Genomic DNA, 24,316 nt, shown 5'->3' on the forward strand with positions numbered 1-24,316 from the left:
GGGTTGCCCTCAATGGCTCTTTCAGAGAAGTCTCCTTCAAGTGCTTTGATAATGTCCGAAGGGGTGATGTCCTTTACCGTTGTCCTATTGACATAGTGGACTTTGTTCTGAAGCTTTAGAGAGGGCTTAAGCTCTGGGATGACTTTCTTGACAATAATGCGATGACTAATTCCAATCGCATCTCCATAGTTCAGGCAGGGATTGGTTTGTCCAACTATACTCCAACCAAGATCGGTGCGCTGAGCGTATGGCTCGCCTTCCTTGCCTGACACAATCTCTCTCGGGAGAAGAGCTTGTGAGCAGTTGTATCCGATCAACAATCCTACCTCGCAATCTTGCAAAGGTGCGATTTCTGATTGAAGGTGTTCCAGATGTGGCCAAGCTTTAGCTGTTTCATTAGTTGGAATGTGAGCTTTGTTGGCTGGAATGAATTCTCGTGTGTATGTAGGAGGTAAAGTGATTATTTTGCTTGAGTTAAGGCCACGAACTTGAAGATCTTGAAGTCTGTCGGACTGAACAACTGTAGTCTGGGAAGACATAGTAGACAGTTCTAGTTTAACAGGTTCTTGGTTTGTCTCTAGTAACTTTGCAACTTCACTGAGAACAAAGGTTGTATCGCTTTGCGAATCCAGTAAGGCATACACAAGAACTTCTTTGGGTTTTGTAGAAGATGAAAGCCACACAGGAATGATTGCAGCTGTCTGTGTGTTATTTTCTTGACTTGCGACTCGGTTAGTCGTAGCCATGGCTGTAACTTGTTCTTGAGCTCGGTTGCTTTGACTTGACCTTCCGTTACTTGAATTTGGATTAGCTAGTGGTTGCCTTTGTTCTCCTTTGTCCTTAACTCTATCTTCATGAAGACAAGTCGGATGCCCTTTACTGCACCTTTCACAAATATTGCGGTTGGTACAGCTCTTCGAATGATGGCCTGGTTTGAGACAACCAAAACATAGCCTTTCTGACTTAATAAAGCTGACTCTGTCTGACACAGTCTTTTCCAGAAAACTTCTGCATTTGTGTAAACTGTGCTTAGGTTTCTTACAGAATACACATACCAGTTGTATCTTTTCTTGTGAAGTCGTCATCAGTGTTTTAACTCCAATTTCTTTCTGTTTTGTAAGTTTCGGTTTGTCTGATTTGTTAGGCTCACATTGTTTTAGTGACTGTAAAGATGTAACAGGATTACAGGCAATCTTGGCTTCTCTCGTTAAAACTCAACAAACTGGCTAAAAGTGGGAAACTGATTTGTTTGTTCTTCAATTTCAATAACCTTGCGGTTCCAACTAGCAGCAAGCCAGTCTGGAAGTTTGGAAAGTATCTTTCGGTTCTCATTGCAGTCATTCAAGATCTCTAATGACTTGATGTGAGCTGTTGCAGCTTCACAACTGCGCAAAAAATCTGCAAAGTCTCTTAGTTCAAAACTGTCCCTTGAGGTCATTTTAGGCCATGCATGCAGTTTGTCTCTAAAGGCTTTTGCGATCGTGAAAGGATTTCCATATCTTTCATCCAGAATCTTCCATGCAGCAGCATATGCAGATTCAGTTCCAAGCAGGAAGCATCCTTCAACCGCTCTCTTAGCCGGTCCACTCACATATCTCCGAAGGTAGAATATTTTCTCCTTGTCCGGGATATTTTTTTGGTCTATCAGCGTTTGAAATGACAGTTTCCAGTCACTGTAACTTAAGGGATCCCCAGAAAACACAGTAGGTTCCGGAACAGGGATACGGCTAGCACTTAGTGCACTTGCTAGCACTTTAACAAGATCTGATGTACCATCACTTATAGGAGTGGCAGCAGCTTGGGGTATGACTTGTTCAAGCAGAGATGGGAAGCTTACATGTTCAGCGTCTTTCATTTCTGTGTTAATCTTTGTTACATCAATCTTTTGTGCTTCTGCTGCACTCATTTGGTCATAAACCTGCATCCTTGCTTGTGCTGCCTTTAGATCTTTGACCTTTTCCAGGTGCAGTACTTTTCTTTTCTTTTCATCAAGTGTTCTCTGCAAAGCTGCATACTCTGCTTCTTGTTGAGCCTTAAACTTTGCTTCATCTGCTTCTCTCTGCATTCTTAGTCTAATTTCTTCTGCCTCTCTTTCTAAGCGCCTTTGTCTAATCAATGTTTCTTGTTCTACTGCCTTTTTCCTTACTTCAGCTTCTAGTCTTTCTATCTCTTGCTGTTCCATTTCTTGTTCTTCTAATATTTTGAGAACAGCTTGACTCGCTGCTGCGGCTTCTTGATGTTTTATAGAGGATCTATGTGAACGCTCAGATGAGTTCTTAGTGGTGTTGAAGGAGCTTGACTTACTGCTTGCAGTTTGAAAGAGGGAGCCTGCTTCCGGCCAATCTTGTTCCTCTTTTCCTTCCAATCGGCTGGTTGCTTTATTCACAAGGAAACCTGAGATCTCCACACACAGATCTACTCTGCGACGTGACTCCTGATCCGGTGGGGTGAGCTTACGTAACTCTTCATAAACTTTCGTGACATCTGCACAAAGACCTCTAACATCACCAATAATATCTTCAAGTATGTCTTTATTCAAGGGTCCTGTTTGAGAGAGGGGTAGCTTAGATGCTTTTGCATGCGTTTTCCACTTTTCATAGTTGTAGTTAAATCTTTGCTGGAGTCCTTTAATCCTCTCATCCTGCATTTCTCTTCCCTTTTCTGTGAGTGTTTTCACTCTCTGACTTCTTCTAAGTTGTACTGATTCTTGCTGCTCACTAAGATCAGTACATTGGGTTTCTTCAGACTGCCTCTGGGGGTCTGCACTAATTAGTGGTGTATTTGGATCAGTCATTTTAACGTCTTGTCACATGTCACTAAACAGCAAAATGTTTACGTTAACTAAAAGTCACCCCTGTACTGCAGGCAGTTAAAATATAAAGGCAAAATAAAATAAAATGTAATACTGAATCTTAATGCAGTAATATAAATGTAACTTAAATTACTCTCAACTTAAATATACCCAAAACGTATTCAAATAAGAGTTATTCACATTTAAACTGTTCACATGAAATACAGAATTCACATTACTGTTACAAATAGCCCAATAAACAAAAGTACTGATGCTTAAACTTAGGTGCTTTAGAACTTACACTGTGGCTTAATAAACAAAAACTAGGAATAGCAAAACGTTACTTTCACTTTTCACTGTTTGATTAATCAACCTTAAACTTGTGTTTTGTTTTCCTTGTTTAGACAAACCCTTAACTTATGAGTGTCCACACATCTTATGGCCTTATCTTAAAGTGTTGCTCTTCAAATCGTGTGCTTTGGTCCCGTGCGCGCTCCCCGCTATGTGCACGTGCCGATCACGCTGTGGCAAGACTGCTGCTCCTTTGATCATGCCGCCTCGCCTCCACCCGCGTGCAGATCAGTCCGAGTTTTCACTGTAATTCCTCCAGGTACCAACAGACACAAGTGGCTTTCTCATACTGATGGATTTATTGAATCCAGCTTGGTCAGGATCATAAACACACCGTGAAAACTAAAAGCACAGTACAAGCAATAATTAGCTTAAAGAAAGAAATTTGACAGATAAAACTATTTTGACAAATACAACATACAAAACATACCTCGTTGGCTGAGTACCGAGAGAGGAATTAGTTTTAGTCTTTTTCTTCTTCCTTTTGTTTATCTTATTTCTCTTAAACTTAGCTTAGTGACCACACTTTAGTCATACATCTTTCTTTCTCTTGAGAGATCGCTTCTTCTACGGAAATGAACCTCTTCTCTGCATACAAAACTCACTTAAGCTACAGCGCCCCCTAGTGGCACTTAACGGTAATAATAATAAAAATACAGAAAATGAATAGAAACGAAAATGTGGCAGTAACATAAACCTCTCTGTGTTTATTTAGCGTTTTTTGACTGACTGACTGTAGCTTACAAATAAAATGCATGTCCAGCTAACGATTTTTTGTTCTCAGTATGACTGAGAATTCATATAATTCGTTTCCGATTATATATAAAAAATTAAACCTAAAAATAACCATTAAGTGGCGTTCTGTAGGTACAGGTTCAGTTTAGATTGTCACGAAAACTTCCCTGCAACGTTCTGGGAATGTTAGTTTTTGGTTATAAAAAATAAAACCTAAAAATAACTATTATATAATGTTCTGTAGGTTCCCTTTAATTAGCCTCCACTCTCAGAAAACAAGGCACAAATGCTGTCACGGTTCCCTAAACGTTACATATTAAAACCTTTTTAAAAGGTACTGTCCCAGTGACAACTTTTGTACCATTTTTACCACAAGTTAGCATTTTGTAACAAAAAATAATACGCTACATCTGCACGCTTGACTGAATATCTATGGAGCCAGAGTGACAAAACAATTTGAATTTGAATTGTGTAAATTTGAATTATATACAAGTGTAGCCTATTTCTCAAAATGAAATATTGTGGCATTTTATATAGTTTTGAATTAGATTTTTTTTTTTTTACTCGAATTCTGGACATTTGATATTTAACTATGTGTTCTTTACCCTTCTAACAAACACAATTTTGACTAATATGTGTAGAGTTTTATAAGTTACATTGCATAAGTTACAGTTTAACTGATAGTAATCGGTCAAAATTCTTACTGTCGGTTAACGGCTAAGCGGTTAATTATGGTCATCCCCAACAAATACATCTAACCTAGACAATAGCCATTTAATTTCTCACAAACACAATCTTGGGGCGTCATTTGTAGGGGCGTGGTTTGTACTACTGTGGGATGCAGTCGGACACACTTGACTAGAAGGGTCTGTCTGCACCCCACAATACAAACCATGGACCAATAAGGACCAGTCTCCCGTGAAGAAACAAGGATGTCATTGACTGAAACAATCTTTTCAAGTACATTTATTTATTTAAAGTTTGTCTGCATGGCTAACTTGTTTTGCTTTTGAATATTAAGAAGTATGGAATAACAGCTAGGCCTATTAGTAAATAAACGAAATTATAAAATCAAATATAGACCTATAATTATAGCTAAAAACCCTCAACACTAAACCTTACTCTATCCCTACACTTTCAATAAAATACAAATTGATTGCAGTGTTTCATAATTAAAATGAGAGAACTAGAGTGAGAGAACTTCAAAAAATGGAGGGGAAGGACATGACATTTATTAAATTATTAACACCACACATCAACAATCATTAACAATATTCCTGAAAACAAACGTCCTGAAAGCATTTTCCATTTTTATTAATAAAAAAAAAAGAAGCATTTTGCTGTTTTATAAGCTGATATCATACAACGGTCAGTTAGGCAGGCCTGACTTGGATCTAAGCAATTCAGAAATGCAAATCTAATTATACAATAACTTTCTGAATTAAGAGTAGTTTATAAATGTTTTTAAGTCTCATTAAAAGGCTTGAGAAGGAAAGAAAGAAAGAAACCTTTTGTATAGCATTTTTCTCCTATGTTATTAAAAGAATAAAACAGGCATATTAGTATCTGTCAATACAGACTTAAGTCACACAGAGGTTTAAAGAAGAAGTACATCAATGAAAAGTGCTGTCAAATTTGTCTAACATAGAAAGCACATATTTCTGGCTTTGGAGATTGTCCATCACCTCAGTTTTTAAAGCGTGAATCTGGGGTGATGTTTTTCAAAATCTGCATTTATGCATAAATATTTCTAACAACTGTATTAAGTTATTTACCACAAAGGGATCTTTTTCTTGTCACACGGGCAACTTTGACAATCGCACAACATGGTGGATAACACTTTTGTACAGCAAATAAAAGTCAGTATGGCATTAACAACATACAGGAAAACATTTTGTTGTCATGTGATAAGATAACTTGATACGTTTTAAACATTTATTTTTTTTTAAATCTTTTTTGACACTGACACATATTCATGCATGTGACAGCACACGCTGCTATGAGCTTTTACACATTATACCAGCTTTTTTTTTTTCAATGAACGTATTTATTCATTGTGATCTGAATGATGTTCAATATACAGTATCATCTGTTCAATCTTAGCATTTGCATCCATTGCTGAAGAGACACATTTCATTCTGCTTTACTGACTGCGATAACTTCCAGTTGATTGTTTCTTTCTCCACACATAGATAAGTGATGCGATGATTATAAGAAGCAGTGCAAATGCCGCAGCAAAACTAAGAATGTAGTTCAGAGATTTGCCTAGAAAGGAAAAAGAAAAATAGGTTCAGGTAATGAATAAGTAATATAAAACTCAAAATCATTAGCACACAATTCATTTTGTGGTTAAATGATTGAACAGTATCACATAATTAAAAGGTTGTTATAAGAGCTATTGTTAATATCTAATGGAGAATATCATCATATTTTCTTTCATTTTCATTTAATACAGTACTTACAGTAAGTTAAAAATAGAGCAAATGTATTTAATATCCAATGTATAGATGTATACCATGGTACTAGATGCCTGTATAGCCCTAAGCCTACGTCATTTCCTACTTAGAGTATTTTTTAGACATAATTACTTACTTTTATTACAGTTTGTATTTGCGTACATTTGACAGTATCTGGAACTATTTAATCATGGGGGATTAGTAGATTGTACCCACCAAAATTGAGTACAATAAGGGTACAATAAATCTGTATTTTCATATTTTCCATTAATTTCCTGGTCATTTTTGAATGCCAAGATCACAAGTGTGAATATAGTCAAAGCAGGGCTGGGCAACTCTGGCCCTCAAGATCCACTTTCCTGCAAAGTTTAGTTCCAACCCTAATCAAACACACTTGAACAAGCTAATCAAGGTCTTCAGGAATACTAGAAAGCTAATGGCAGGTGAATTTTGTCATGGCTGGAGGTAAACTCTGCAGGAAAGTGTATCTATTGTGTTTGTACAATGTGTGTGTGTGTGTGTGTGTGTGTGTGTGTGTGTGTGTGTTTCCTCCGAGGGGGCAAGGGAGGCAACTGCCTCCTAAAGAATATTGAATGAGAAAATAATCCACAGCGCTGCCGTAATTATATCGTAGCCTACAATTTAGTTTTAAATTATTATTAATTAGTTTAATTAGTTTGCTTAGCTCGGAGGAGAGTGGTACATAATGGTACTGAAGCGTACATTGTAGCGCGTAGTTACAGATAGCGGTTAATAAGGCTAAAGCAACATTAGTTAATTGTTTTTGTATCGCGACACGACAACTTGCTTCCCGAGCTTCAGATACAGACAATAAATGACGAGATCAAGTCATGCCAGGAACATCATATTGCCATTGAACGCATGAATGCCACAACAAAGTGTAAATATGAGTGCATGGGAAGCTCAGGATTTTTTTAAACCCCTATTTTACGAGTTGGGGGCATATCAGTGAGAAACGTGTCAGAATACCATATAGGTGTTTAGCTGTGATATTGTCAGACTTTTTTTATTTACAGCATAGTAAGCTAAATGCCTGCACAAAATATAATAGCATTGTAATATAACAATATATTAGTGTGTACTGGTAGGCCTAATGAAAAAGTTGACAGTGGCTTCATAAATTAATTATAAACATAAAAAAGCAAAACACACCTAAAGCACATTCTTTGTTCTTCATTTTCTGGAAGTTGAGTATAAAAACCTTGCTGTATTTTAATGACATCTTGCTCTGACGAAAGTGACTTGAACGCACCTTACTTCTAGTGGACCATTAGTAATGGCTAAGAGGCTTTACTTTTATATGAGTCTTTAAAAATACTTTATTTTTGTAAAAAGAAATTATTCTGCATAGTGCACCTTTAAACTGAGTCTCTCACTTACAATGGAAAATGTTACAAAAATGCACAGTTACCTTGTTTAGACACTTTTACACGTCTGATGGTGCTGCCAACTGAATTGCTCGCAATGCAGTGCAGATCCTCAGGTGTTGAATCTGTTATAGTAAGAGTTTCACTATAAACTATATTATTTGTGTTGACACTCCAGCTGATTGTTGGTTTTGGGTTTCCCTCGGCTTCACAAACTATCACCACTGGATATCCTCGAAACACAGGCACTATGGAGGGAAGTTTGGTCTCATTGATGATCGGTTTAACTGCAGGAAGGAGTGAAAGAAAAACAGTTTAAGAGGTTTTGCATTGCATATGTGGCATCATAAATTTCTTATGTTAATCTACATTAATTTTAATTTAGTAGTTTTCAGCTAAATTGATCAAATTTAGAAAATTGATAAGAAAAAGTTCAATGTTGCATCTGATCCCTATCACCACATAACTTGACACTGAGTCACATGGTTAGTGCTAAAATCTGCTTGATTTGGACAATAGATGTTCTTAAAAGATTAATAATAGAAACTGACGGATCATACTTACAATATACAGTAATGCTGAGATGTTCTGATGAGGCTGTTGGAGGAGGTCGAGGTCCTTCTTCTCCCAGTTCCAGCTTTGCTTCACACCAGTACTGAGCTCCATCATCAGCTCTGTCTGGACGGATCAGGAGTTTAGATGTTTTATTGACTGGAGTCTTGATGGTGTCAGTGAAGATGGTTTGATCCACCAGAGTCTGTCCTTTGTACCAGTTGACAGTGAGATTCTGAACAGGAGCCACATTGAGAACGTCACACTGGAGCTCATACTGGTTTCTCTCCATCATTGGTCCGTTGTGATTCACAGTGCTGATGGACACACTGTCTGGAGTCTCTGTGGAGGAAGATTTACACACTGATATCTGCAGTCATGAATGTACAGTAGATATTTCTGAGAAAGAAAATATAACAATATCAATAACAGAGAATCTGTTATCAATATCAAACAATATCAATTTACTCACTGTAAATAGTCACTGGGAGATACACTGTACACTGTGACTTATTATAGTTCATGAAGCAGGCTGGCTCTATGCCCCATTCTCTCAGTTCTGGCACTCTCCATGTGGTCAGACTGTCTCTGGTCATGGGCACTGGTCCCTCACTGGCTTCCCATCCCATCCCATTATGCGGGACAGAAGTGCTGCAGTCGACTGAGACAGAACCGCCGTACTTCACAATAACTCTCTGTGGGTTGAGCTGAAGAGGACATTCATCAGCATGTGAACCTGTTAAACACATTGAGAAGGATGTGATTTAAAAGGATATCCAGAACCACCAAAGGAGGGAGAGCATTTTCACTTTTGGCTCCAAAACTCTGGAATAGTCTTCCTGATACTGTCCGTTGCTCAGACTCGCTCTCCCAGTTTAAAACTAGATTAAAGTCGCATCTCTTCAGTCAGGCATTCTTATAATCCTACAGTTCAAACTACAATCCGGCCTCTAGCTCATAAATGCCAGAGGAGAACTGGCCCCCGACTGAGCCTGGGTTCTCCCAAGGTTTTTTTTTCTCTCCATTAAGGCACCTGATGGAGTTTTAGGACACCATTAGGTCACCTGATGGAGTTTTAGGACACCATTAGGTCACTTGATGGAGTTTTTCGGTTCCTTGCCACTGTTGCCTTTGGCTTGCTCAGTTGGGGATATTTTGGGGATATTTAATTTAATTTTATCAATCAATAAATTCCTCTTGAAAAAAACTTTGTTGTATTATTTTAATTTAATACTGTGAAGCTGCTTTGATACAATCTGTATTGTGAAAAGCGCTATACAAATAAACTTGACTTGACTTGACTTGACTTGACTTGTGTTAGAAGATTCAGCACAGAATAGCATCACTAAAGTATTGGATTACAAGCAGAAACAGAAATAACTTTCTAAGAGTCATTAAGACCTGAAAACTGAACACTGGTCCATGATAGGCCTCTAGAGTTTTGTATTTTATAGAGTTGGGACCATGACATCTTAATAGCTGGTGAAAAATATAATGGGTTTCTGTAAAAGTCCATCTATTGTCATATGCAACAAAAAAGCTTTACTAATACAGTAGAAAGACAACTTTTGGCAGGGTTAGTACAAACTCAAACATGTCAACTGAACAGAAATTAATTTAACACTCCCTATTCTGGTCTTAAGACCGAGACAAAGTCATGATCATTTACAGCATATTTAGTCTCATTCCAGATGCATCGGAAGAATAAAAGACAGAATTAATACAACATACAAACCTGTGAAACTCAAAAGCTGCGAAACTGCCAAGAGATAAAGAAGTCCAAAGAAATGTTGAAGCATATTGAAAAACTATTGATCAGAAAATACTGTAAATAAGACCCAACTTTATCACTGTAACTCAGAGTGCAAGCCTGTGACTGAAGACCTCAAGCATGGCAATACTGATAATAAAAAAGAACTAACCCCACCCAAAAAATATTTGGAGTACAAGTTAATGGATGACTGCAAGACAGAAGCATACATGAAACTAAATGAACTTGAATACTTGTAAATAACTTGAATAATGACGTTTCCCCTAACCAGATAACCAGAACATCTGTAGATGAGACTGATGTTGTTTGGCACATGAATTCCTTCTTTGGTTCATAATTTGCTTTCAAAGAAATGTAACATTATACAAAAACAAAAAATATATATATTTAAAGTTTCTCTAAAAACATTTTCCAAGGGGTCCTTGGCCTAAAAAAGACAGCAATCTCAGACAGCAAATGCAGCGAGTTTACTTCATTCTTCTCTGAGAAAATCAATAATATCAGAAAGGCGATCAGCATATCCTTGTGAAAAAGAAGTGTACTTAATTGTATTGAAAGTGTACTTTTTGTATTGAAAGCGTACTTTTTGTGTGCTTCAAATAATAAAAGTATACTTTTTAAAAAGTGCACTTTCAGATAATATAATATAATTAAAATTAAAGACCACTTAAGTGTACTTTAATGACAATATGTCTTAACACACTTAAGTGCACTTTTTACAAATGCACTTTGTAATAATATCTAGCTTAACTTAAAGTAAGTACACTTTCATGACAATATTTCTAAACACACTTAAGTGTACTTTTTAAAAATGCACTTTGTAATAGTCTAATTAAGTTTTACTTAAACATTTTAAATAATTATGATTTTATAGTGTTTTAAAGTTATTAAAGTTAAAGTTATAAGTTATTAAAGGAAATTTATTTTGATGTATTGACTAATATCCTAAATAAAATAAGAATTTTTATGGAAAACATGGAAAATAATTGATTTTAATTTCAACTCAGGTGTGTTGTCCAAAAATAATTGGTTAATGTATTTTAAATGTGTTGTTTAGTCTATAATATATACTGTGTGCATTAATGCACTTGAAATGTATTTTCCAATACATTTGCTTATACATTATAATCAAGTACAACATATTGTTGACATTTTTTTCCGTTTTATACATAATATTTGACAATAAAATTTAATTTATGAGAGGAGTCTTAGCATAATAGTAATGTGTTGTACTTTACAACTGTGAACAGAATACTTTCAATATCATTATGTTGTTCTAAGTCAATTAAAAACACATTTAATCATAATCAGACTACACTACACTGAACAAAAATATTGACTTAGGTGAAAGAGTCAAGTTTTGTGAATTTAGGCTACAGAGTCTAACAACACAATGAGTTAGAACAACTTCAACTTAAACAGAAAAGCTGAAATAACCCTTTTATATTCTGTCTATGGAAATAACATTTAAACATGCATGAAATATACGAACATGTTTAATGTGCATGCGCCGGAAATACTACGTCATGATGACGCACTACTTCACTAGAGTTTGAAAAATGCGCTGGTAGGAACTGTGTGCGCCTGCGCCCTCACATCTGCTCTCTGCTAAGTGATTGTGAAATGCGTTTAATTCGATTCAAATTGACTCCAGTTACAAGGTTAGTGTTCATTATGAGTTTACTTTAAAATTGTGTTTGGTTTATTAAGTTATGTAGGCCTATACATATAAAGATCGGATGCATTTTCTCAGTCAAATGTGATTTCCTGCAGCTGCAGAAAGAAAAATGAATGTTAAATAATGTATGGTTTACATCTGTTTATCAGGATCTTATGCCTAACATGTTCAGTCATTTGTAATTGTGTTAACGTTATTTGCATAAAATATTCTTTTGACTCATTTAGATGTAGGCCTAACGTTACAAGAGTCTGTACAAAATGTATTGCCAACAGTGGCGGATTTAGCAAATTGGGGGCCCAAGGCGAAGGTATGTATGGGCCCCCCATCCGATCTTTAAAGGTGCAATGTGTCATATTTCTGAGGATCTATTGACATAAATGCAATATATAACTATGTTTTCAGTGCATAAAAACCTTACTTAATGAACCGTTATGTTCTTATTACCTTAGAATGAGTCATTTATATCTAGGCCTACATAACCGCGGGAACCCCCTTCTATGAAGATCGACATATTGTGACGTCTAAAAATCACACACTGCACCTTTAAAAATCTTTTTTTTTACAGACTGAATGGCAGGTAAAGGTTGGAGAGGAGAAATAAAGCTTCCCCTTTAAACCTTGCATACACTTATTCTTATTCACACCTAAACAGAAACGTCACAATGTTTACATGGTACAATTTCTGGTAAGCTCTGTTTTTATTTTATTTTTGCTTGACAAATTTCGATTCAATTCTTGTGATTTGATTCAATACTGGCTCATTTAGATACATATTAGGTACACAAGATAGACGTTAATTTTTCTCAAGAAAAAAAAAACTATGAACATAATGCGTTTTAGTAAACAATATACTAAATAAGTAATATAGTAGGCTACACATATTTAGCTAAATACTCTTTATATCTTATTTTTCTAGTCAACTAACATGCTATAGCCTATATTATGGTAATTAAATGGCTTTCCTGAGGTAACGTTATGTGACGATTGTTCTCCAGCTGTTTTACCTCTTTCCACGGTTGAAAAACACTGATTGGTCGATATTATTTATGAATAAGGAATATACTACATTTTGGTAAGTTATTACCGAAGATGATCAGTTCACGTGCCTCTAGGGATCGGTCACGTCACATTACAAGCTCCAAAGGGTATTTATTGTTTGAATTTCGTAATAGAATTGACAGAAACCGAGAGCTGAGATTTTTCATATCATAAGTAATTTAAACTGCTCTGTTTTGCTTCACGATTTTTCTGTGCGTTGGACGTTTGTTGTTCCTAGCCATAAAAAAGTTTGTCATCGTTAGCAGCTTTCCTAAATACTTACAGTATCCGAGTCTTTTTTTTCTTTTATTTGAGACTCTTGGGTAACTTCGAAACTTTTCATTTTCACGTTTAGACTCATCTTGCTCTGTTTGTGTAGTTCCTGTATCGTTAGCGTTGTTGTCATTGTCAGCGGGCATCACAAAACAAGTTTGTTACCTTATTCGGCAATTTGTCCTCCTTTTTTCAGCACCGCTTGGGTAGCTTCGCTTCATTTTTACTCTACTACTCCTTACACTCTGTCACACTTCTTTTTCTCTGTCAGTTTTTTGTCACAATACAGGCTTGTCACTTTCGCAGATGCGTAAGATAATGGAATAGTCCAATGTAGTGAGGTGGGGGGCCCCCTCCTTTCTGCGACTAATGATTTGATGCCATTTTTGCAAATGGAGTTTTAGAAATATATAATTTGAGAAAAGTAAAAAAAAAAAAAAAAAAAAAAAATTAAGCATAAGTTAATGGGGCATTTTGGGGGCCCCTAGGTAGCTCGGGGCCCAAGGCAATTGCCGACCTTTGCCTAATGGTAAAGTCCGCCCCTGATTGCCAAGACAGCACACCTTGATCAAGCTAAAACTAGAGATGCACCAATTACAATTTTCTGGGCCGATTCCGATTTCCGATTTTTCATTAAGTTTGACCTGCCGATACCGATTTTAGCCGATTCCGATTGAATTTTTTCTAACCACTTTACAGCACACACAAATATTTATTTTATATCTTCTCTGCAATAGAACATTTTACAATTTGCATAGTACATATTTTTTTGAACAGATAAACGCTATAAAATAGAACTATAGAAATTACTCCAGGTGTGGGTAATTCACACACAAGTGCAGTGTTATGGAAGAACCATTTCCTTTTCACATTCAATATCCAATAATTTTTTTATATATGTATTTAGCAAACTAAACATCTTTATGAAAACAGGGAATGGCAATAAAATAACATATAAATAAAAAATAAAATAAATATAGCCTTGTAGTATAAAGATATTTCTCAAAGCACACACACACAGGCCTATTGCAATCACTTGTACAAACAGAATAATAAAACAAGTTTAAATGGGTACATTTTATATAAATATTAGTCAAACTAGATAACTAGTTTGTTTTCTGACATAGCCTACTCCAGTTCTTGTTAAAACACGCAAATTCTGTGCATTTTGGGCACTTTTTTTTGTGAAACCCTATTAAGGCTATTTTGTCCATCAAAAGTGTGCTTTCCCTTTAATTGAGCGTGATCAGTGCAGCAAATAGACACGACACCGAAACACGCGCTTCACTGCTCGCGACGCTCCTGCTTGACGCTCACTCGCTGCTCACGCTCCTGTTTTGAATGCACTCATTGATTAACATGCACGGTAGGGCTGGGTATCGATTCAGATGTTACAATTCGATTCGATTTCGATTCGCAAGCTCTAATTCGATTCGATTTCGATTCTCGATTCGATTTTCGATTTCGATTCTCGATTCGATTTTTCCAATTTCGATTCTAAATTGATTTCGATTCGACTCACTCAATGAATATTAAATACAAATCCTATATTTATTAAAAAAAGAAAAAGAAAAGAAAAAAAAGTGAACAAGTTTTCAAGTGTTTAATTAATAAAAAGAAATTAAGAGCTACAAACCTGTATATTAAACTCTTTTTATTTTAGGTACACTTGGGTACATTAAAACAGAACCCAACTCTATATTTCAAATGCACACAATGAATAGACAGGATTTTAGTTTAGTTTAGTTTAGTTTAGTTTAGTTTAGTTTAGTTTAGTTTAGTTTAGTTAGGATTTTGATGCAAGATGAAAAATTGATGCTGAAAATTGGACAAGTCAGAACAGTCGCATGTCTTGATCAAACAGGTTAACAATCCTCACATAAACCCACATATAAAAACGTTGCATATAATATAATATAATATGTGCCCTTCCTGTCTAACAGCTAGGCCATACAGAAATTGAATAAAATTATCAAACAGTCTGTGTTGCATTAATTATAAATTATATATTGACTAATCAAAGTTACAAAAGTTCTTTATTCAAGAGCAGTGAGTGTTTTTCTCTGTTCTCTTTGTTCTTTGATTAACTTAAATGACAGAGATAATTAGTGGCTACAGTGTACTGTCCCTTTAAGACCAGCCTCTGTTGACAGAGACGCGGAACTCACACGCGGACTCATTCTCTCACGAGGCACAACTCTTCACGTTCGTCATAAGACTGCTCTTATGATATAAAGATACTCGACAAAAATAAATTTTGGCATAATTGTGTGTGTTCTTCGTTCAAGCGCGAAAGATAATTCTATTCTGTGCTGTCTTGTGCGCACGCACGATATCATCGCAAGTTTTTCTGTCACAGTCACGACAGCATTTTGGCAGCATTTTGGTCATATAGCCTAATTGCGTATAGGCTAGGCTTGTCATAGCGATTGCGATATGATTAAACGTGCAGCACTAATTGAGGTTATTTTATGATTTAGATAAAACTACCATAAAATCTCACAGCATTAGCTATAAAATTGAGTTTGCAAGCCTATGAACAGTGGAGGAAAACTAATACATAAAGATGGAAAAAAATCGATTCTTGGCGTTTGAGAATCGATTTTGAATCGACCACATTTTAAAAAACGATTAATCGAAAAATCGATTTTTTTGCCCAGCCCTAATGCACGGCGGAAAAAAATACGCGTTTGCGGTCTGAACGGACGTAATTCACGAGGTTTCCTACGTGTTCCGTGTGCACGTGTGATGCTGATGTTGCGCGATGCTAATCATGCTGCGCCCGAGTGCATTTGACCGGCATAAAATCGGCATTTGTCAGACTGACCGGCCGGTCGCCGGTCACGGCCGATCACGTGAAAATCGGCCAATTCCGGTCACCAGCCGATCAATCGGTGCATCTCTAGATAAAACACTACTATCAAGTCACTAACTATCCTTATAAAGCTTGTAAATGCTTTGAATCTTTTCTATCTTTTCCACATGTGCATTTACATATGCCGCTATAATCATAATATATTTACAGGGAACAGGTAACAAACCAAAGGAAGAAGGCTGCAGCATTGCTGTGTCAACCGTGGTAAATAACCTAGACTAGAGGAACATCCTTCATGAAGATAGCTATGTGCGGCAAGCTTAAAATTCAAGATGACCTTTCTCAATTTGCATGGGTCATTTATCTATATTTTTGTAATTGATAGTTATGTTTAATTCCCTGTAAAGTAGCAATACAAATGTTCTCTATTTTTAATCATTTTAAAGGACAAATCCAGTGAAAAATGAACCTAGGGGTAATTAACACATGGTTACCGAGTCGATCGTTCCCTGAGATGCGTTTTCATGATAATCGAATATAAAGTGTTTTATCTTTAAAAACAGATTAGCTCATAACAATAGTATATGGGGCACAGAGTAAGTAAAAGTAAATCGCTAGTTAATACCACTAACAAGGCTCAAAATAGTCTCACACTAACACGGTAGCATAATGAGGGTCCATACATGCAAACCGAAGCATTGAGAACTTTGTAAGTGTACAGACAGTTTAATAAGAAGATACTTTATAAAGACAGTACATTACGCGTTTACATGCAGGATCCATCTTGGAAAACAGTCTCGACTAATCGAGTCATGAACACCATGTGTTAATTACCCCTAGGTTCATTTTTCACTGGATTTGTCCTTTAAGCCCAGTGTCAGTGAAGATGGCGTGGTCAGTGGAATCCTGGTGTTTGTGGGAATTAGAACCTTGCCCAGCACTACGATGTGACCCTGATGACTGAGGTAATTCATCACATCACACATTCATCAACAGTTAGCAGTCAAAAGTTTACGTACGCTTTGCTGAATAAACTGCTCCATCAGGGTACTACTCAATAAAAAGAGAACATATACATTTTTGTGATCCGTCTTATTGCTAAAATTATTAACATTTTGCAGATACTGCAAGGTGTATATAAACTTTAAAGCGCAACTGTATCACTTTCATTCATTTGAGCCAAATATAATAATGGACTGGATCTGTTTTATAAACAAATGTTTTTCTTTTGTTCTTTTTTGTTTTCTTTTTTCCTCAAGGTATTTTTTCTGACTTTCCTGCCTCTTTGGAACATTTCCATTCACATTTACTTTGGAGAGCACCTGGGACATTGACATAAACAGCACTTTCCAACAACTTCAAAAAATTTGGTGACATGATTTTGGTTTTCTTGTGTTTGTGCCTTTGGATTTCTTCAGTTTTTGTTTTGTTTTTAGACAAACTTATATTCACTGTAATGCTGGAGTAAGCATTTTGTCCTATTTAATGTTGGTGCTATGTAAAGGTTTAAGAGCTAAAATTAACAAGGTTTGGTAACACTTTAATTAGGTCTCATTTGTTAATATTAATTTATGTATTAGTAAAATTACATGGAAACAATCTTATAAATCATACAGAATTATGTTTTCTGAAAATGTAAAAATGCTAAATGTTTTCTGTGATGGATAGATTTGGTACTTTTGTATGAGGGAGAAAATGATTGTGCATAATTAGCGTCATTGTCCTCCAGACTCTTTCTAAATGAGAGTTAAAGGGATAGTTCACTTTAAAATATAAAATTTTCATCATATGTGACCCTGGACCACAAAATCAGTCTTATGTGTATTTTTTTTTTAAATTGAGATTTATACATCATCTGAAAGCTGAATACATAATCTTTCCATTGATATTAGGTTTGTTAGGATATGACAATATTTGGCCAAGATACAACTATTTGAAAATCTGGAAACTGCGGGTGCAGAAAAATCGAAATATTGAGAAAATCGCCTTTAAAGTTGTCCATTTCTATAGGCGATTGTGCTGCATCCACTCACAAAAATATTTTTTTTATATATTTAAGGTGGGAAATTTACTAAATATCTTCATGGATCATGATCTTTACTTAATATCCTGATGATTTTTGGCATAAAAGAAAAATCAAAAATTTTTACCCATACAATGTTTTGTTGGCTATTGCCACAAATATACCCGTGCTACTTAAGACTGGTTTTGTGATCCAGGGTCACATATAGCCTACTCAGTTAACTGATCCCATTGACTTCCATAGTATTGACTTCCATAGTTTTTTTTTTCCTACTAAGATAATGGGACCAGTTAACTGGTTGGTTACTGACATTTTTCAAAATATCTTCCTCTGTGTTCAGCAGAAGAAATAAATTCATACAGGTTTGAAACAACTTGAGGGTGAGTGATGACAATTTTCATTTTAAAGTGAACTATCCCTTTAAAGTGTTGTAACTGTTTATGTATAGTGTTTCTTTGGTTTTTCTTGTGCATCAACAGGTTTTTATGTATTTATTTTAGATTTTGTCAGTAAATGTACATAGAGGGTTTTAAATTGAATTTGTGTTGATTGTAACTAGGTTAAGATTTTTTTTATTTGAAATAAATTGCAACTTTTATTATAAATTTTTTTTTTTCAATTACAAATGTATTTAATTATATAATAGTGTACATGTATATTACATTAAAGTATGTTTTAGTTCACATTAATTGCTTGTCAGTATATTTGGAAGTACACTTTTATCATATTTCAAAGTTCATATAAAAATGTATTAAAGTCCCATTTAAGTCGTTCCCAAAAAATCACTCTTAATTTCAACTAATTGCATTTAATTTGAGATAATCTTTGATACATTTGAAATCAATTACATATAATATGCAATACTTTTGTTGAAAACATTACACTTAATTCACATTTAAGTGTATTGTTAACTGACATTAAAGTATATTTTAGTTCACATTAATTGCTTGTCAGTTCATTAAACTACACTTTAACTATATTTTAAATACACTTTTTGCAATTATGAAAGTACTTATTAATATGTATTAAAGTCCCATTTATGTTGTTTAAAAAAAGCATTCAAAAGTTCAACTAATTGCATTTAATATGAACTTCATGTGTGATACATTTGAAATTAAATACAAATAAAATGCACTTAAGTGGTGAAAACATTACATTTAATTCACACTTTTTAAATTGTGTGAATGATTTACTGTCTTGTGTAGTGGTTTTAATTCAATTTTTTTTTTTTTTATACTGTGTATTTTATGATAGAACCAACGGTCAATGTAACCTCACCTATACCATGTTTGGTCTCTATAAATTGGCACTTTGAAGATCGAAATGATTGTGTACATGATATGCCGATAGCTGCGCAACATATTAGTATGACAAGAATCTTTCTTAGTTTCTTCATCAGAAACCAATCCAGCTGCACATGCAAATGAGCACGCTTAAAACAAAGATTCATAAATCAACCACAGAGGAATTTTCCTGATTGGAAATTCCACCCTTCTCATTGGTCAAGCAAACCCGGAGAGGCGGGACCTTTCTCAGGCTTTATTAGAGACGAATTCACAGTGACCCTGCTCTTCTCTTCTTCTGGCCTTCACTGCTGCTTCTTCAAGTTGATGTCTGTGGGGAACCACAGCCTGCTATGCCTTCACTCTCCCAACAGAGTCAGACTGTATTTTCTTCAAACCAACTCAGAAGAAAACTGCAACTTTACCATCACTGAATGGGCAACCATCTTCGACTTCCTCACTCCTTGGTTGCCTGCGTGGCCTTTCTAGCTCAGGGCCGGCAAGTCACAATCTACATGTGGTCAGCCATGTGCTCATGGAGAGAGAAAACCTCTCTTGCACAGACCATGCAAGTATCAATTTAATGAGGCGCTCTGAAAATTATAAGCTGATGGTTCTTTTCATAGTTAAATGGATCTTATCTATAGTTCCATTTCCTGCTTCCGTTTCCATTCTCTCACTCACCATTTTACCTATGCATGTATGTTTGCGTGTTTAGATTAGTTATGTCTGTGATTTAGTTCATAAAACTTGTGCACAATACGTATTTGGTTCTGATTCTCTGCTTGTGTAGTAGTAGGGAATTTCCCTCTCCTTTGTTTTGTGTTCGTTACCCTTATATGGTAATGGGTGGATGAGGTAATTAGGGCCGGTGTATTTAAGTGTGTAAACAGGAAGCCCTAACACGTAGGCTTTGTCATACCCGCCCCTCTTCTCGTTACTGGTGTCATGTTAGCCGAGGTAAGTGACGGAGGTTATGTACAGTTTTGTGTGGTTTTAACAGTGCTTAGAGTGTTTTTACCTTTTGAAGTGATGGCTGTAGCCGTCTCGGCGGCGTTCCCTGGGAGTTGCGTCAAGCGCTCATGGAATGTTGAGAACATTTGCGAGTGCATCCTGACCTCGTGACATGTGTGATTCTCGTGTGGTATGTATGCTTTAGTGAATGTTTTGTATCTTTTGATTGGAGTAAATCATTGTCTGTTATGTTTTGTTTTGCAGTCTCGCGTACCACGTGACGGTTAACTCAGGTCGTGCTGCTGTTTTTCATGATTAGGTTATTTCCTTTGTTTTTTTGTGACTAGATATCAGTTTTTGAGTTTTGTTTTGCTTTCATTTTTATGGTTTGGGTTATTTTGTTATTTTTTTAATGATGTTGGGTTGACCAGTGTGATTTGGGCCATAGTGGCCGTGTGGTGTAATTGTATATCAGCGTGTAGTGTCAATCTAACCCTTGTTGAGTATTTCGGGGTCCTCGACGAGGTAGGACGGATCATTATCCGTGCACCAACTGATCTGGTCCATCATATTTGTGTCTGATGTGATTGTGATGTTTGTATTTGTATCGCACCCACTAATCTTTCTTTTTTTCTTTTGGTTTGAGTCAAGGCTGAGTGTACCGAGGGGGAGGCTAGTCACCTGGGTGAACACATTTGTTGTGAGAGTACCAGGGTTCGAGCACCTCTTCCTATTTGGTTTGCCGTGCACACATAAATGGTTGAGAGCACAATCGTTTACAGCTAGCTTGCCACCCCTAAAGTAAACTTTAGCCTTGTAGTTTATATTCTTTCTGTATTTATTATTTTCTGTTTTTATTTTGTGGGGACGCTCCATTAATTTCTGTTGTGATGTTTTGTTTAATGTGATTCAGTGTTTGAATCAGCCATGTTGAGAGGAATGCTCTTTTAACGATTGATATATCCTATTATAATAAACTTGTCAGTGATTTACACGATGAATAAATGATGCCAGTAGAATATTTTCCTCACAAATAAAAGTATTTGTTTATTTGATGATACGACTCTGTCTTTTCTCTGCACCACCGAACCTGGGTTCCTTTAATATTTCCTTGGGTGCAATTCCCAAGGTGGCGTAGTCCGTGCTATCTGGATTTGGTTATACTAAAAACTAATACCTCTAATTGCCACACTTGCAACAAAGTTTACTTTACGATTTAGATTCTGACTAAAGGCTCTTAGTACTGTACAGTAAGAAAGACATTTTGCTTCCCGGAAATGAATATTTCTTAGAATTAATAAACAATTAACGCCGAGTGTGAACAGGTGGGTTGATTTTAATATTAATTTTATTACATTAAGTTAATTATATGAACTGATCCAAATATTCAAAATCAATTATAATCAGTTATTATTGATTATTAATATTTCATAGAGCTAATTCGTTACATCACATTCACAGAGTACAGAAGAAATTTAAAAGATGACCTGAGCAATGAATGATTAATACTCAATACCTTTAATTGAGGCATTACAAGATGACAAACAATCAAATATACTAGAATACTGCTGTTAGAAAACAATAATGTCAAAAACATTACATTTTATCATTTACTTGATGTCATGTACATCAGTGGTTCTCAGTTGTTTTTTTCCATTTCAGATCCATATTTTACACTAGACATCAACACATATAAAAGTAACATATTGTTTTTTAATACAAATGACAGACTGACAGGAAAACAGTTCTAAACTTCAGAGTGAACAGTTAAAGAACCTATGATATACATACATTTAAACCTAAAATCTAAATATTACTTTCAAAAAAGTTATTCAATGTTATGTGTCACATGTATTTTGACAGATAAATGGTATCAAAAATGAAAACAAATGATATATTAACATACAAAACATTGGGTTAAGGCAATCATATTTACCTTTTTTTTTTTTTTTTTTGAGATTTCAATGTGCTTATTTATTTTGTCCATTAATTTAAAAAAATAAATCTGCATGCAACCAGAAGCTGGGAGAAGATAAGAACATTCCAGAATGTGGGACGACTGCCTGTGAAAGAAGACCTGTGTCTGGTACAAACAGAAACACACACACAATGTTTTCAAAGCTCAATCCCTGTCTACAGTTACAGAAGAGAGAAGAGCAGTGCTGGAGCTGCTGAAGAAACACCGACCCGACATCCAGAAAGAGTTTTTGTCATATATAAGTAAGTCATCAGATATTTCACAAATGTGCCCTCAGATTCCTTCCTCATTTTCAATGAGAGCAAAAGGACTGAGCTACATAAATAAAAAGAAATTAAATTGCAAAATGTCTTAATGAACATTTATAAAATCCTATTCAAATATAAGCAAAATTTTAAGCAATTTTATTTTCATTTATAACCCACCTCCTGTAGATTTGAGGATGAACACTTTGCTGTCTGTTCCCTGAGAGTTTGTGGCGATGCACATGTAGATTCCTGAACTGAGTGTGGAGGACCGGAGCACTGAGGATCTGATCGTCTCTTTCAGATGTTCTGAGTGCCATGAGTACGTAGGAGCCGGGTTTGCCTTCACTCTACAGTTTAGTGTGAGCTCTTCATTTATATATATGGTCTCTGTTGAACTGGAGTGTTTTGGTTTATCTGAGGAGGACAGAGGAACATATTTTCACAACTGAAACATATTTATGTTAATTCATAATATGCAATATTTATCAAATGATCTCAGTTAATATACAAAACTCTGCATGATGCAATATGACAGTTGCACATCCTTCATGCTAGAAGACCCTTCAGAAAGTATAAACTGAATTAAATTTAATCAAATTTTGCAAGCTTAGCAATAAGTAAACCTACAGTAAACTTCAACATTGAGTGTTTCTGATGGGGCTGTTGGAGGAGGTTGAGGTCCTTCTTCTCCCAGTTCCAGCTTTGCTTCACACCAGTACTGAGCTCCATCATCAGCTCTGACTGGACGGATCAGGAGTTTAGATGTTTTATTGACTGGAGTCTTGATGGTGTCAGTGAAGATGGTTTGATCCACCAGAGTCTGTCCTTTGTACCAGTTGACAGTGAGATCCTGAACAGGAGCCACATTGAGAACGTCACACTGGAGCTCATACTGGTTTCCCTCCATCATTGGTCCGTTGTGATTCACAGTGCTAATGGACACACTGTCTGGAGTCTCTGTGGAGGAAGATTTACACACTGATATCTGCAGTCATGAATGTACATACATAAGACATTTCTAAGAATGAAAATATAAAAATATCAATAACAGAGAAACTCACTGTAAATAGTCACTGGGAGAGTCACTGTACACTGTGTCTTATTATAGTTCATGTAGCAGGATGGCTCTATGTCCCATTCTCTCAGTTCTGACACTCTCCATGTGATCAGACTGTCTCTGGTCATGGGCACTGGTCCCTCACTGGATTCCCATCCCAACCCTTTATGCTGGACAGAAGTGCTGCAGTCGACTGAGACAGAACCGCCGTACTTCACAATAACTCTCTGTGGGTTGATCTGAAGAGGACATCCATCAGCATGTGAACCTGTTAAACACATTGAGAAGGATGTGATTTAAAACTGGTGAAGATTCAACACAGAATAGCATCACTAAAGTATTGGATTACAAACAGACACAGAAATAACTTTCTAAGAGTCACTAAGACCTGCAAACTGAACACTGGTCCATGATAGGCCTCTAGAGTTTTGTATTTTATAGAGTTGGGACCATGACATCTTAATAGCTAGTGAAAAATGTAATGGGTTTCTGTAAAAGTCCATCTATTGTCATATGCAACAAAAAAGCTTTACTAATACAGTAGAAAGACAACTTTTGGCACGGCTAGTACAAAATCAAACATGTCAACTGAACAGAAATTAATTTAACACTCCCAACTTTGTTAATTTAGCCCACAATAAAGTAAAAGCTAAACTTTAAAACATATTTAATCTCATTCCAGATGCATCGGAATAATAAAAGAAAGAATTAAGTCAACATACAAACCTGTGAAACTCAAAAGCTGTGAAACTGCCAAGAGATAAAAAAGTCCAAAGAAATGTTGAAGCATATTGAAAAACTATTGATCAGAAAATACTGTAAATAAGACCCAACTTTATCACTGTAACTCAGAGTGCAAGTCTGTGACTGAATAGCTGTAGCTCGAGCAACGCAATAGTGAAACAAAAAAATAACTAACCCC

At 35.9% G+C, this 24,316-nt stretch overlaps 1 protein-coding gene and 1 long non-coding RNA gene across 2 annotated transcripts; one reads left to right on the forward strand and one right to left on the reverse strand.

Annotated features, from left to right (window-relative positions):
- Positions 1-5,087: 5,087 nt before the first annotated feature.
- LOC309496712 (vascular cell adhesion protein 1-like) lies at positions 5,088-24,301 on the reverse strand. The gene is made up of 9 exons (XM_082166833.1): positions 24,121-24,301; positions 23,399-23,662; positions 22,965-23,294; positions 22,517-22,751; positions 22,121-22,173; positions 8,746-9,009; positions 8,286-8,615; positions 7,766-8,008; positions 5,088-6,142 (listed from the first exon to the last, which is right to left on the reverse strand). The coding sequence occupies exons 1-9, from the start codon at positions 24,182-24,184 to the stop codon at positions 6,021-6,023; spliced, it is 1,905 nt and encodes a 634-aa protein (XP_082022959.1). The 5' UTR covers positions 24,185-24,301; the 3' UTR covers positions 5,088-6,020.
- Positions 10,952-17,635, forward strand: LOC309514026. The gene is made up of 4 exons (XR_014211585.1): positions 10,952-11,705; positions 16,069-16,115; positions 16,722-16,816; positions 17,111-17,635. It is a non-coding gene; the product is annotated as an uncharacterized lncRNA (long non-coding RNA).
- Positions 24,302-24,316: the final 15 nt, after the last annotated feature.

Source organism: Leuciscus leuciscus (assembly GCF_965113295.1).
Source record: "Leuciscus leuciscus genome assembly, chromosome: 1".
In the NCBI taxonomy this organism is placed as follows: Eukaryota; Metazoa; Chordata; class Actinopteri; order Cypriniformes; family Leuciscidae; genus Leuciscus; species Leuciscus leuciscus.

Coding starts and splice junctions, on each gene's coding strand:
- LOC309496712 (XM_082166833.1), bottom strand. CDS start 24,184: ATGCTTCAACATTTCTTTGGACTTTTTTATCTCTTGGCAGTTTCACAG. Junction 23,663..24,120: donor ACAGCTTTTGAGTTTCACAG/GTTTGTATGTTG, acceptor TGTGTTTAACAG/GTTCACATGCTGATGGATGT. Junction 8,616..8,745: donor TCTCCCAGTGACTATTTACA/GTGAGTAAATTG, acceptor CTTCCTCCACAG/AGACTCCAGACAGTGTGTCC.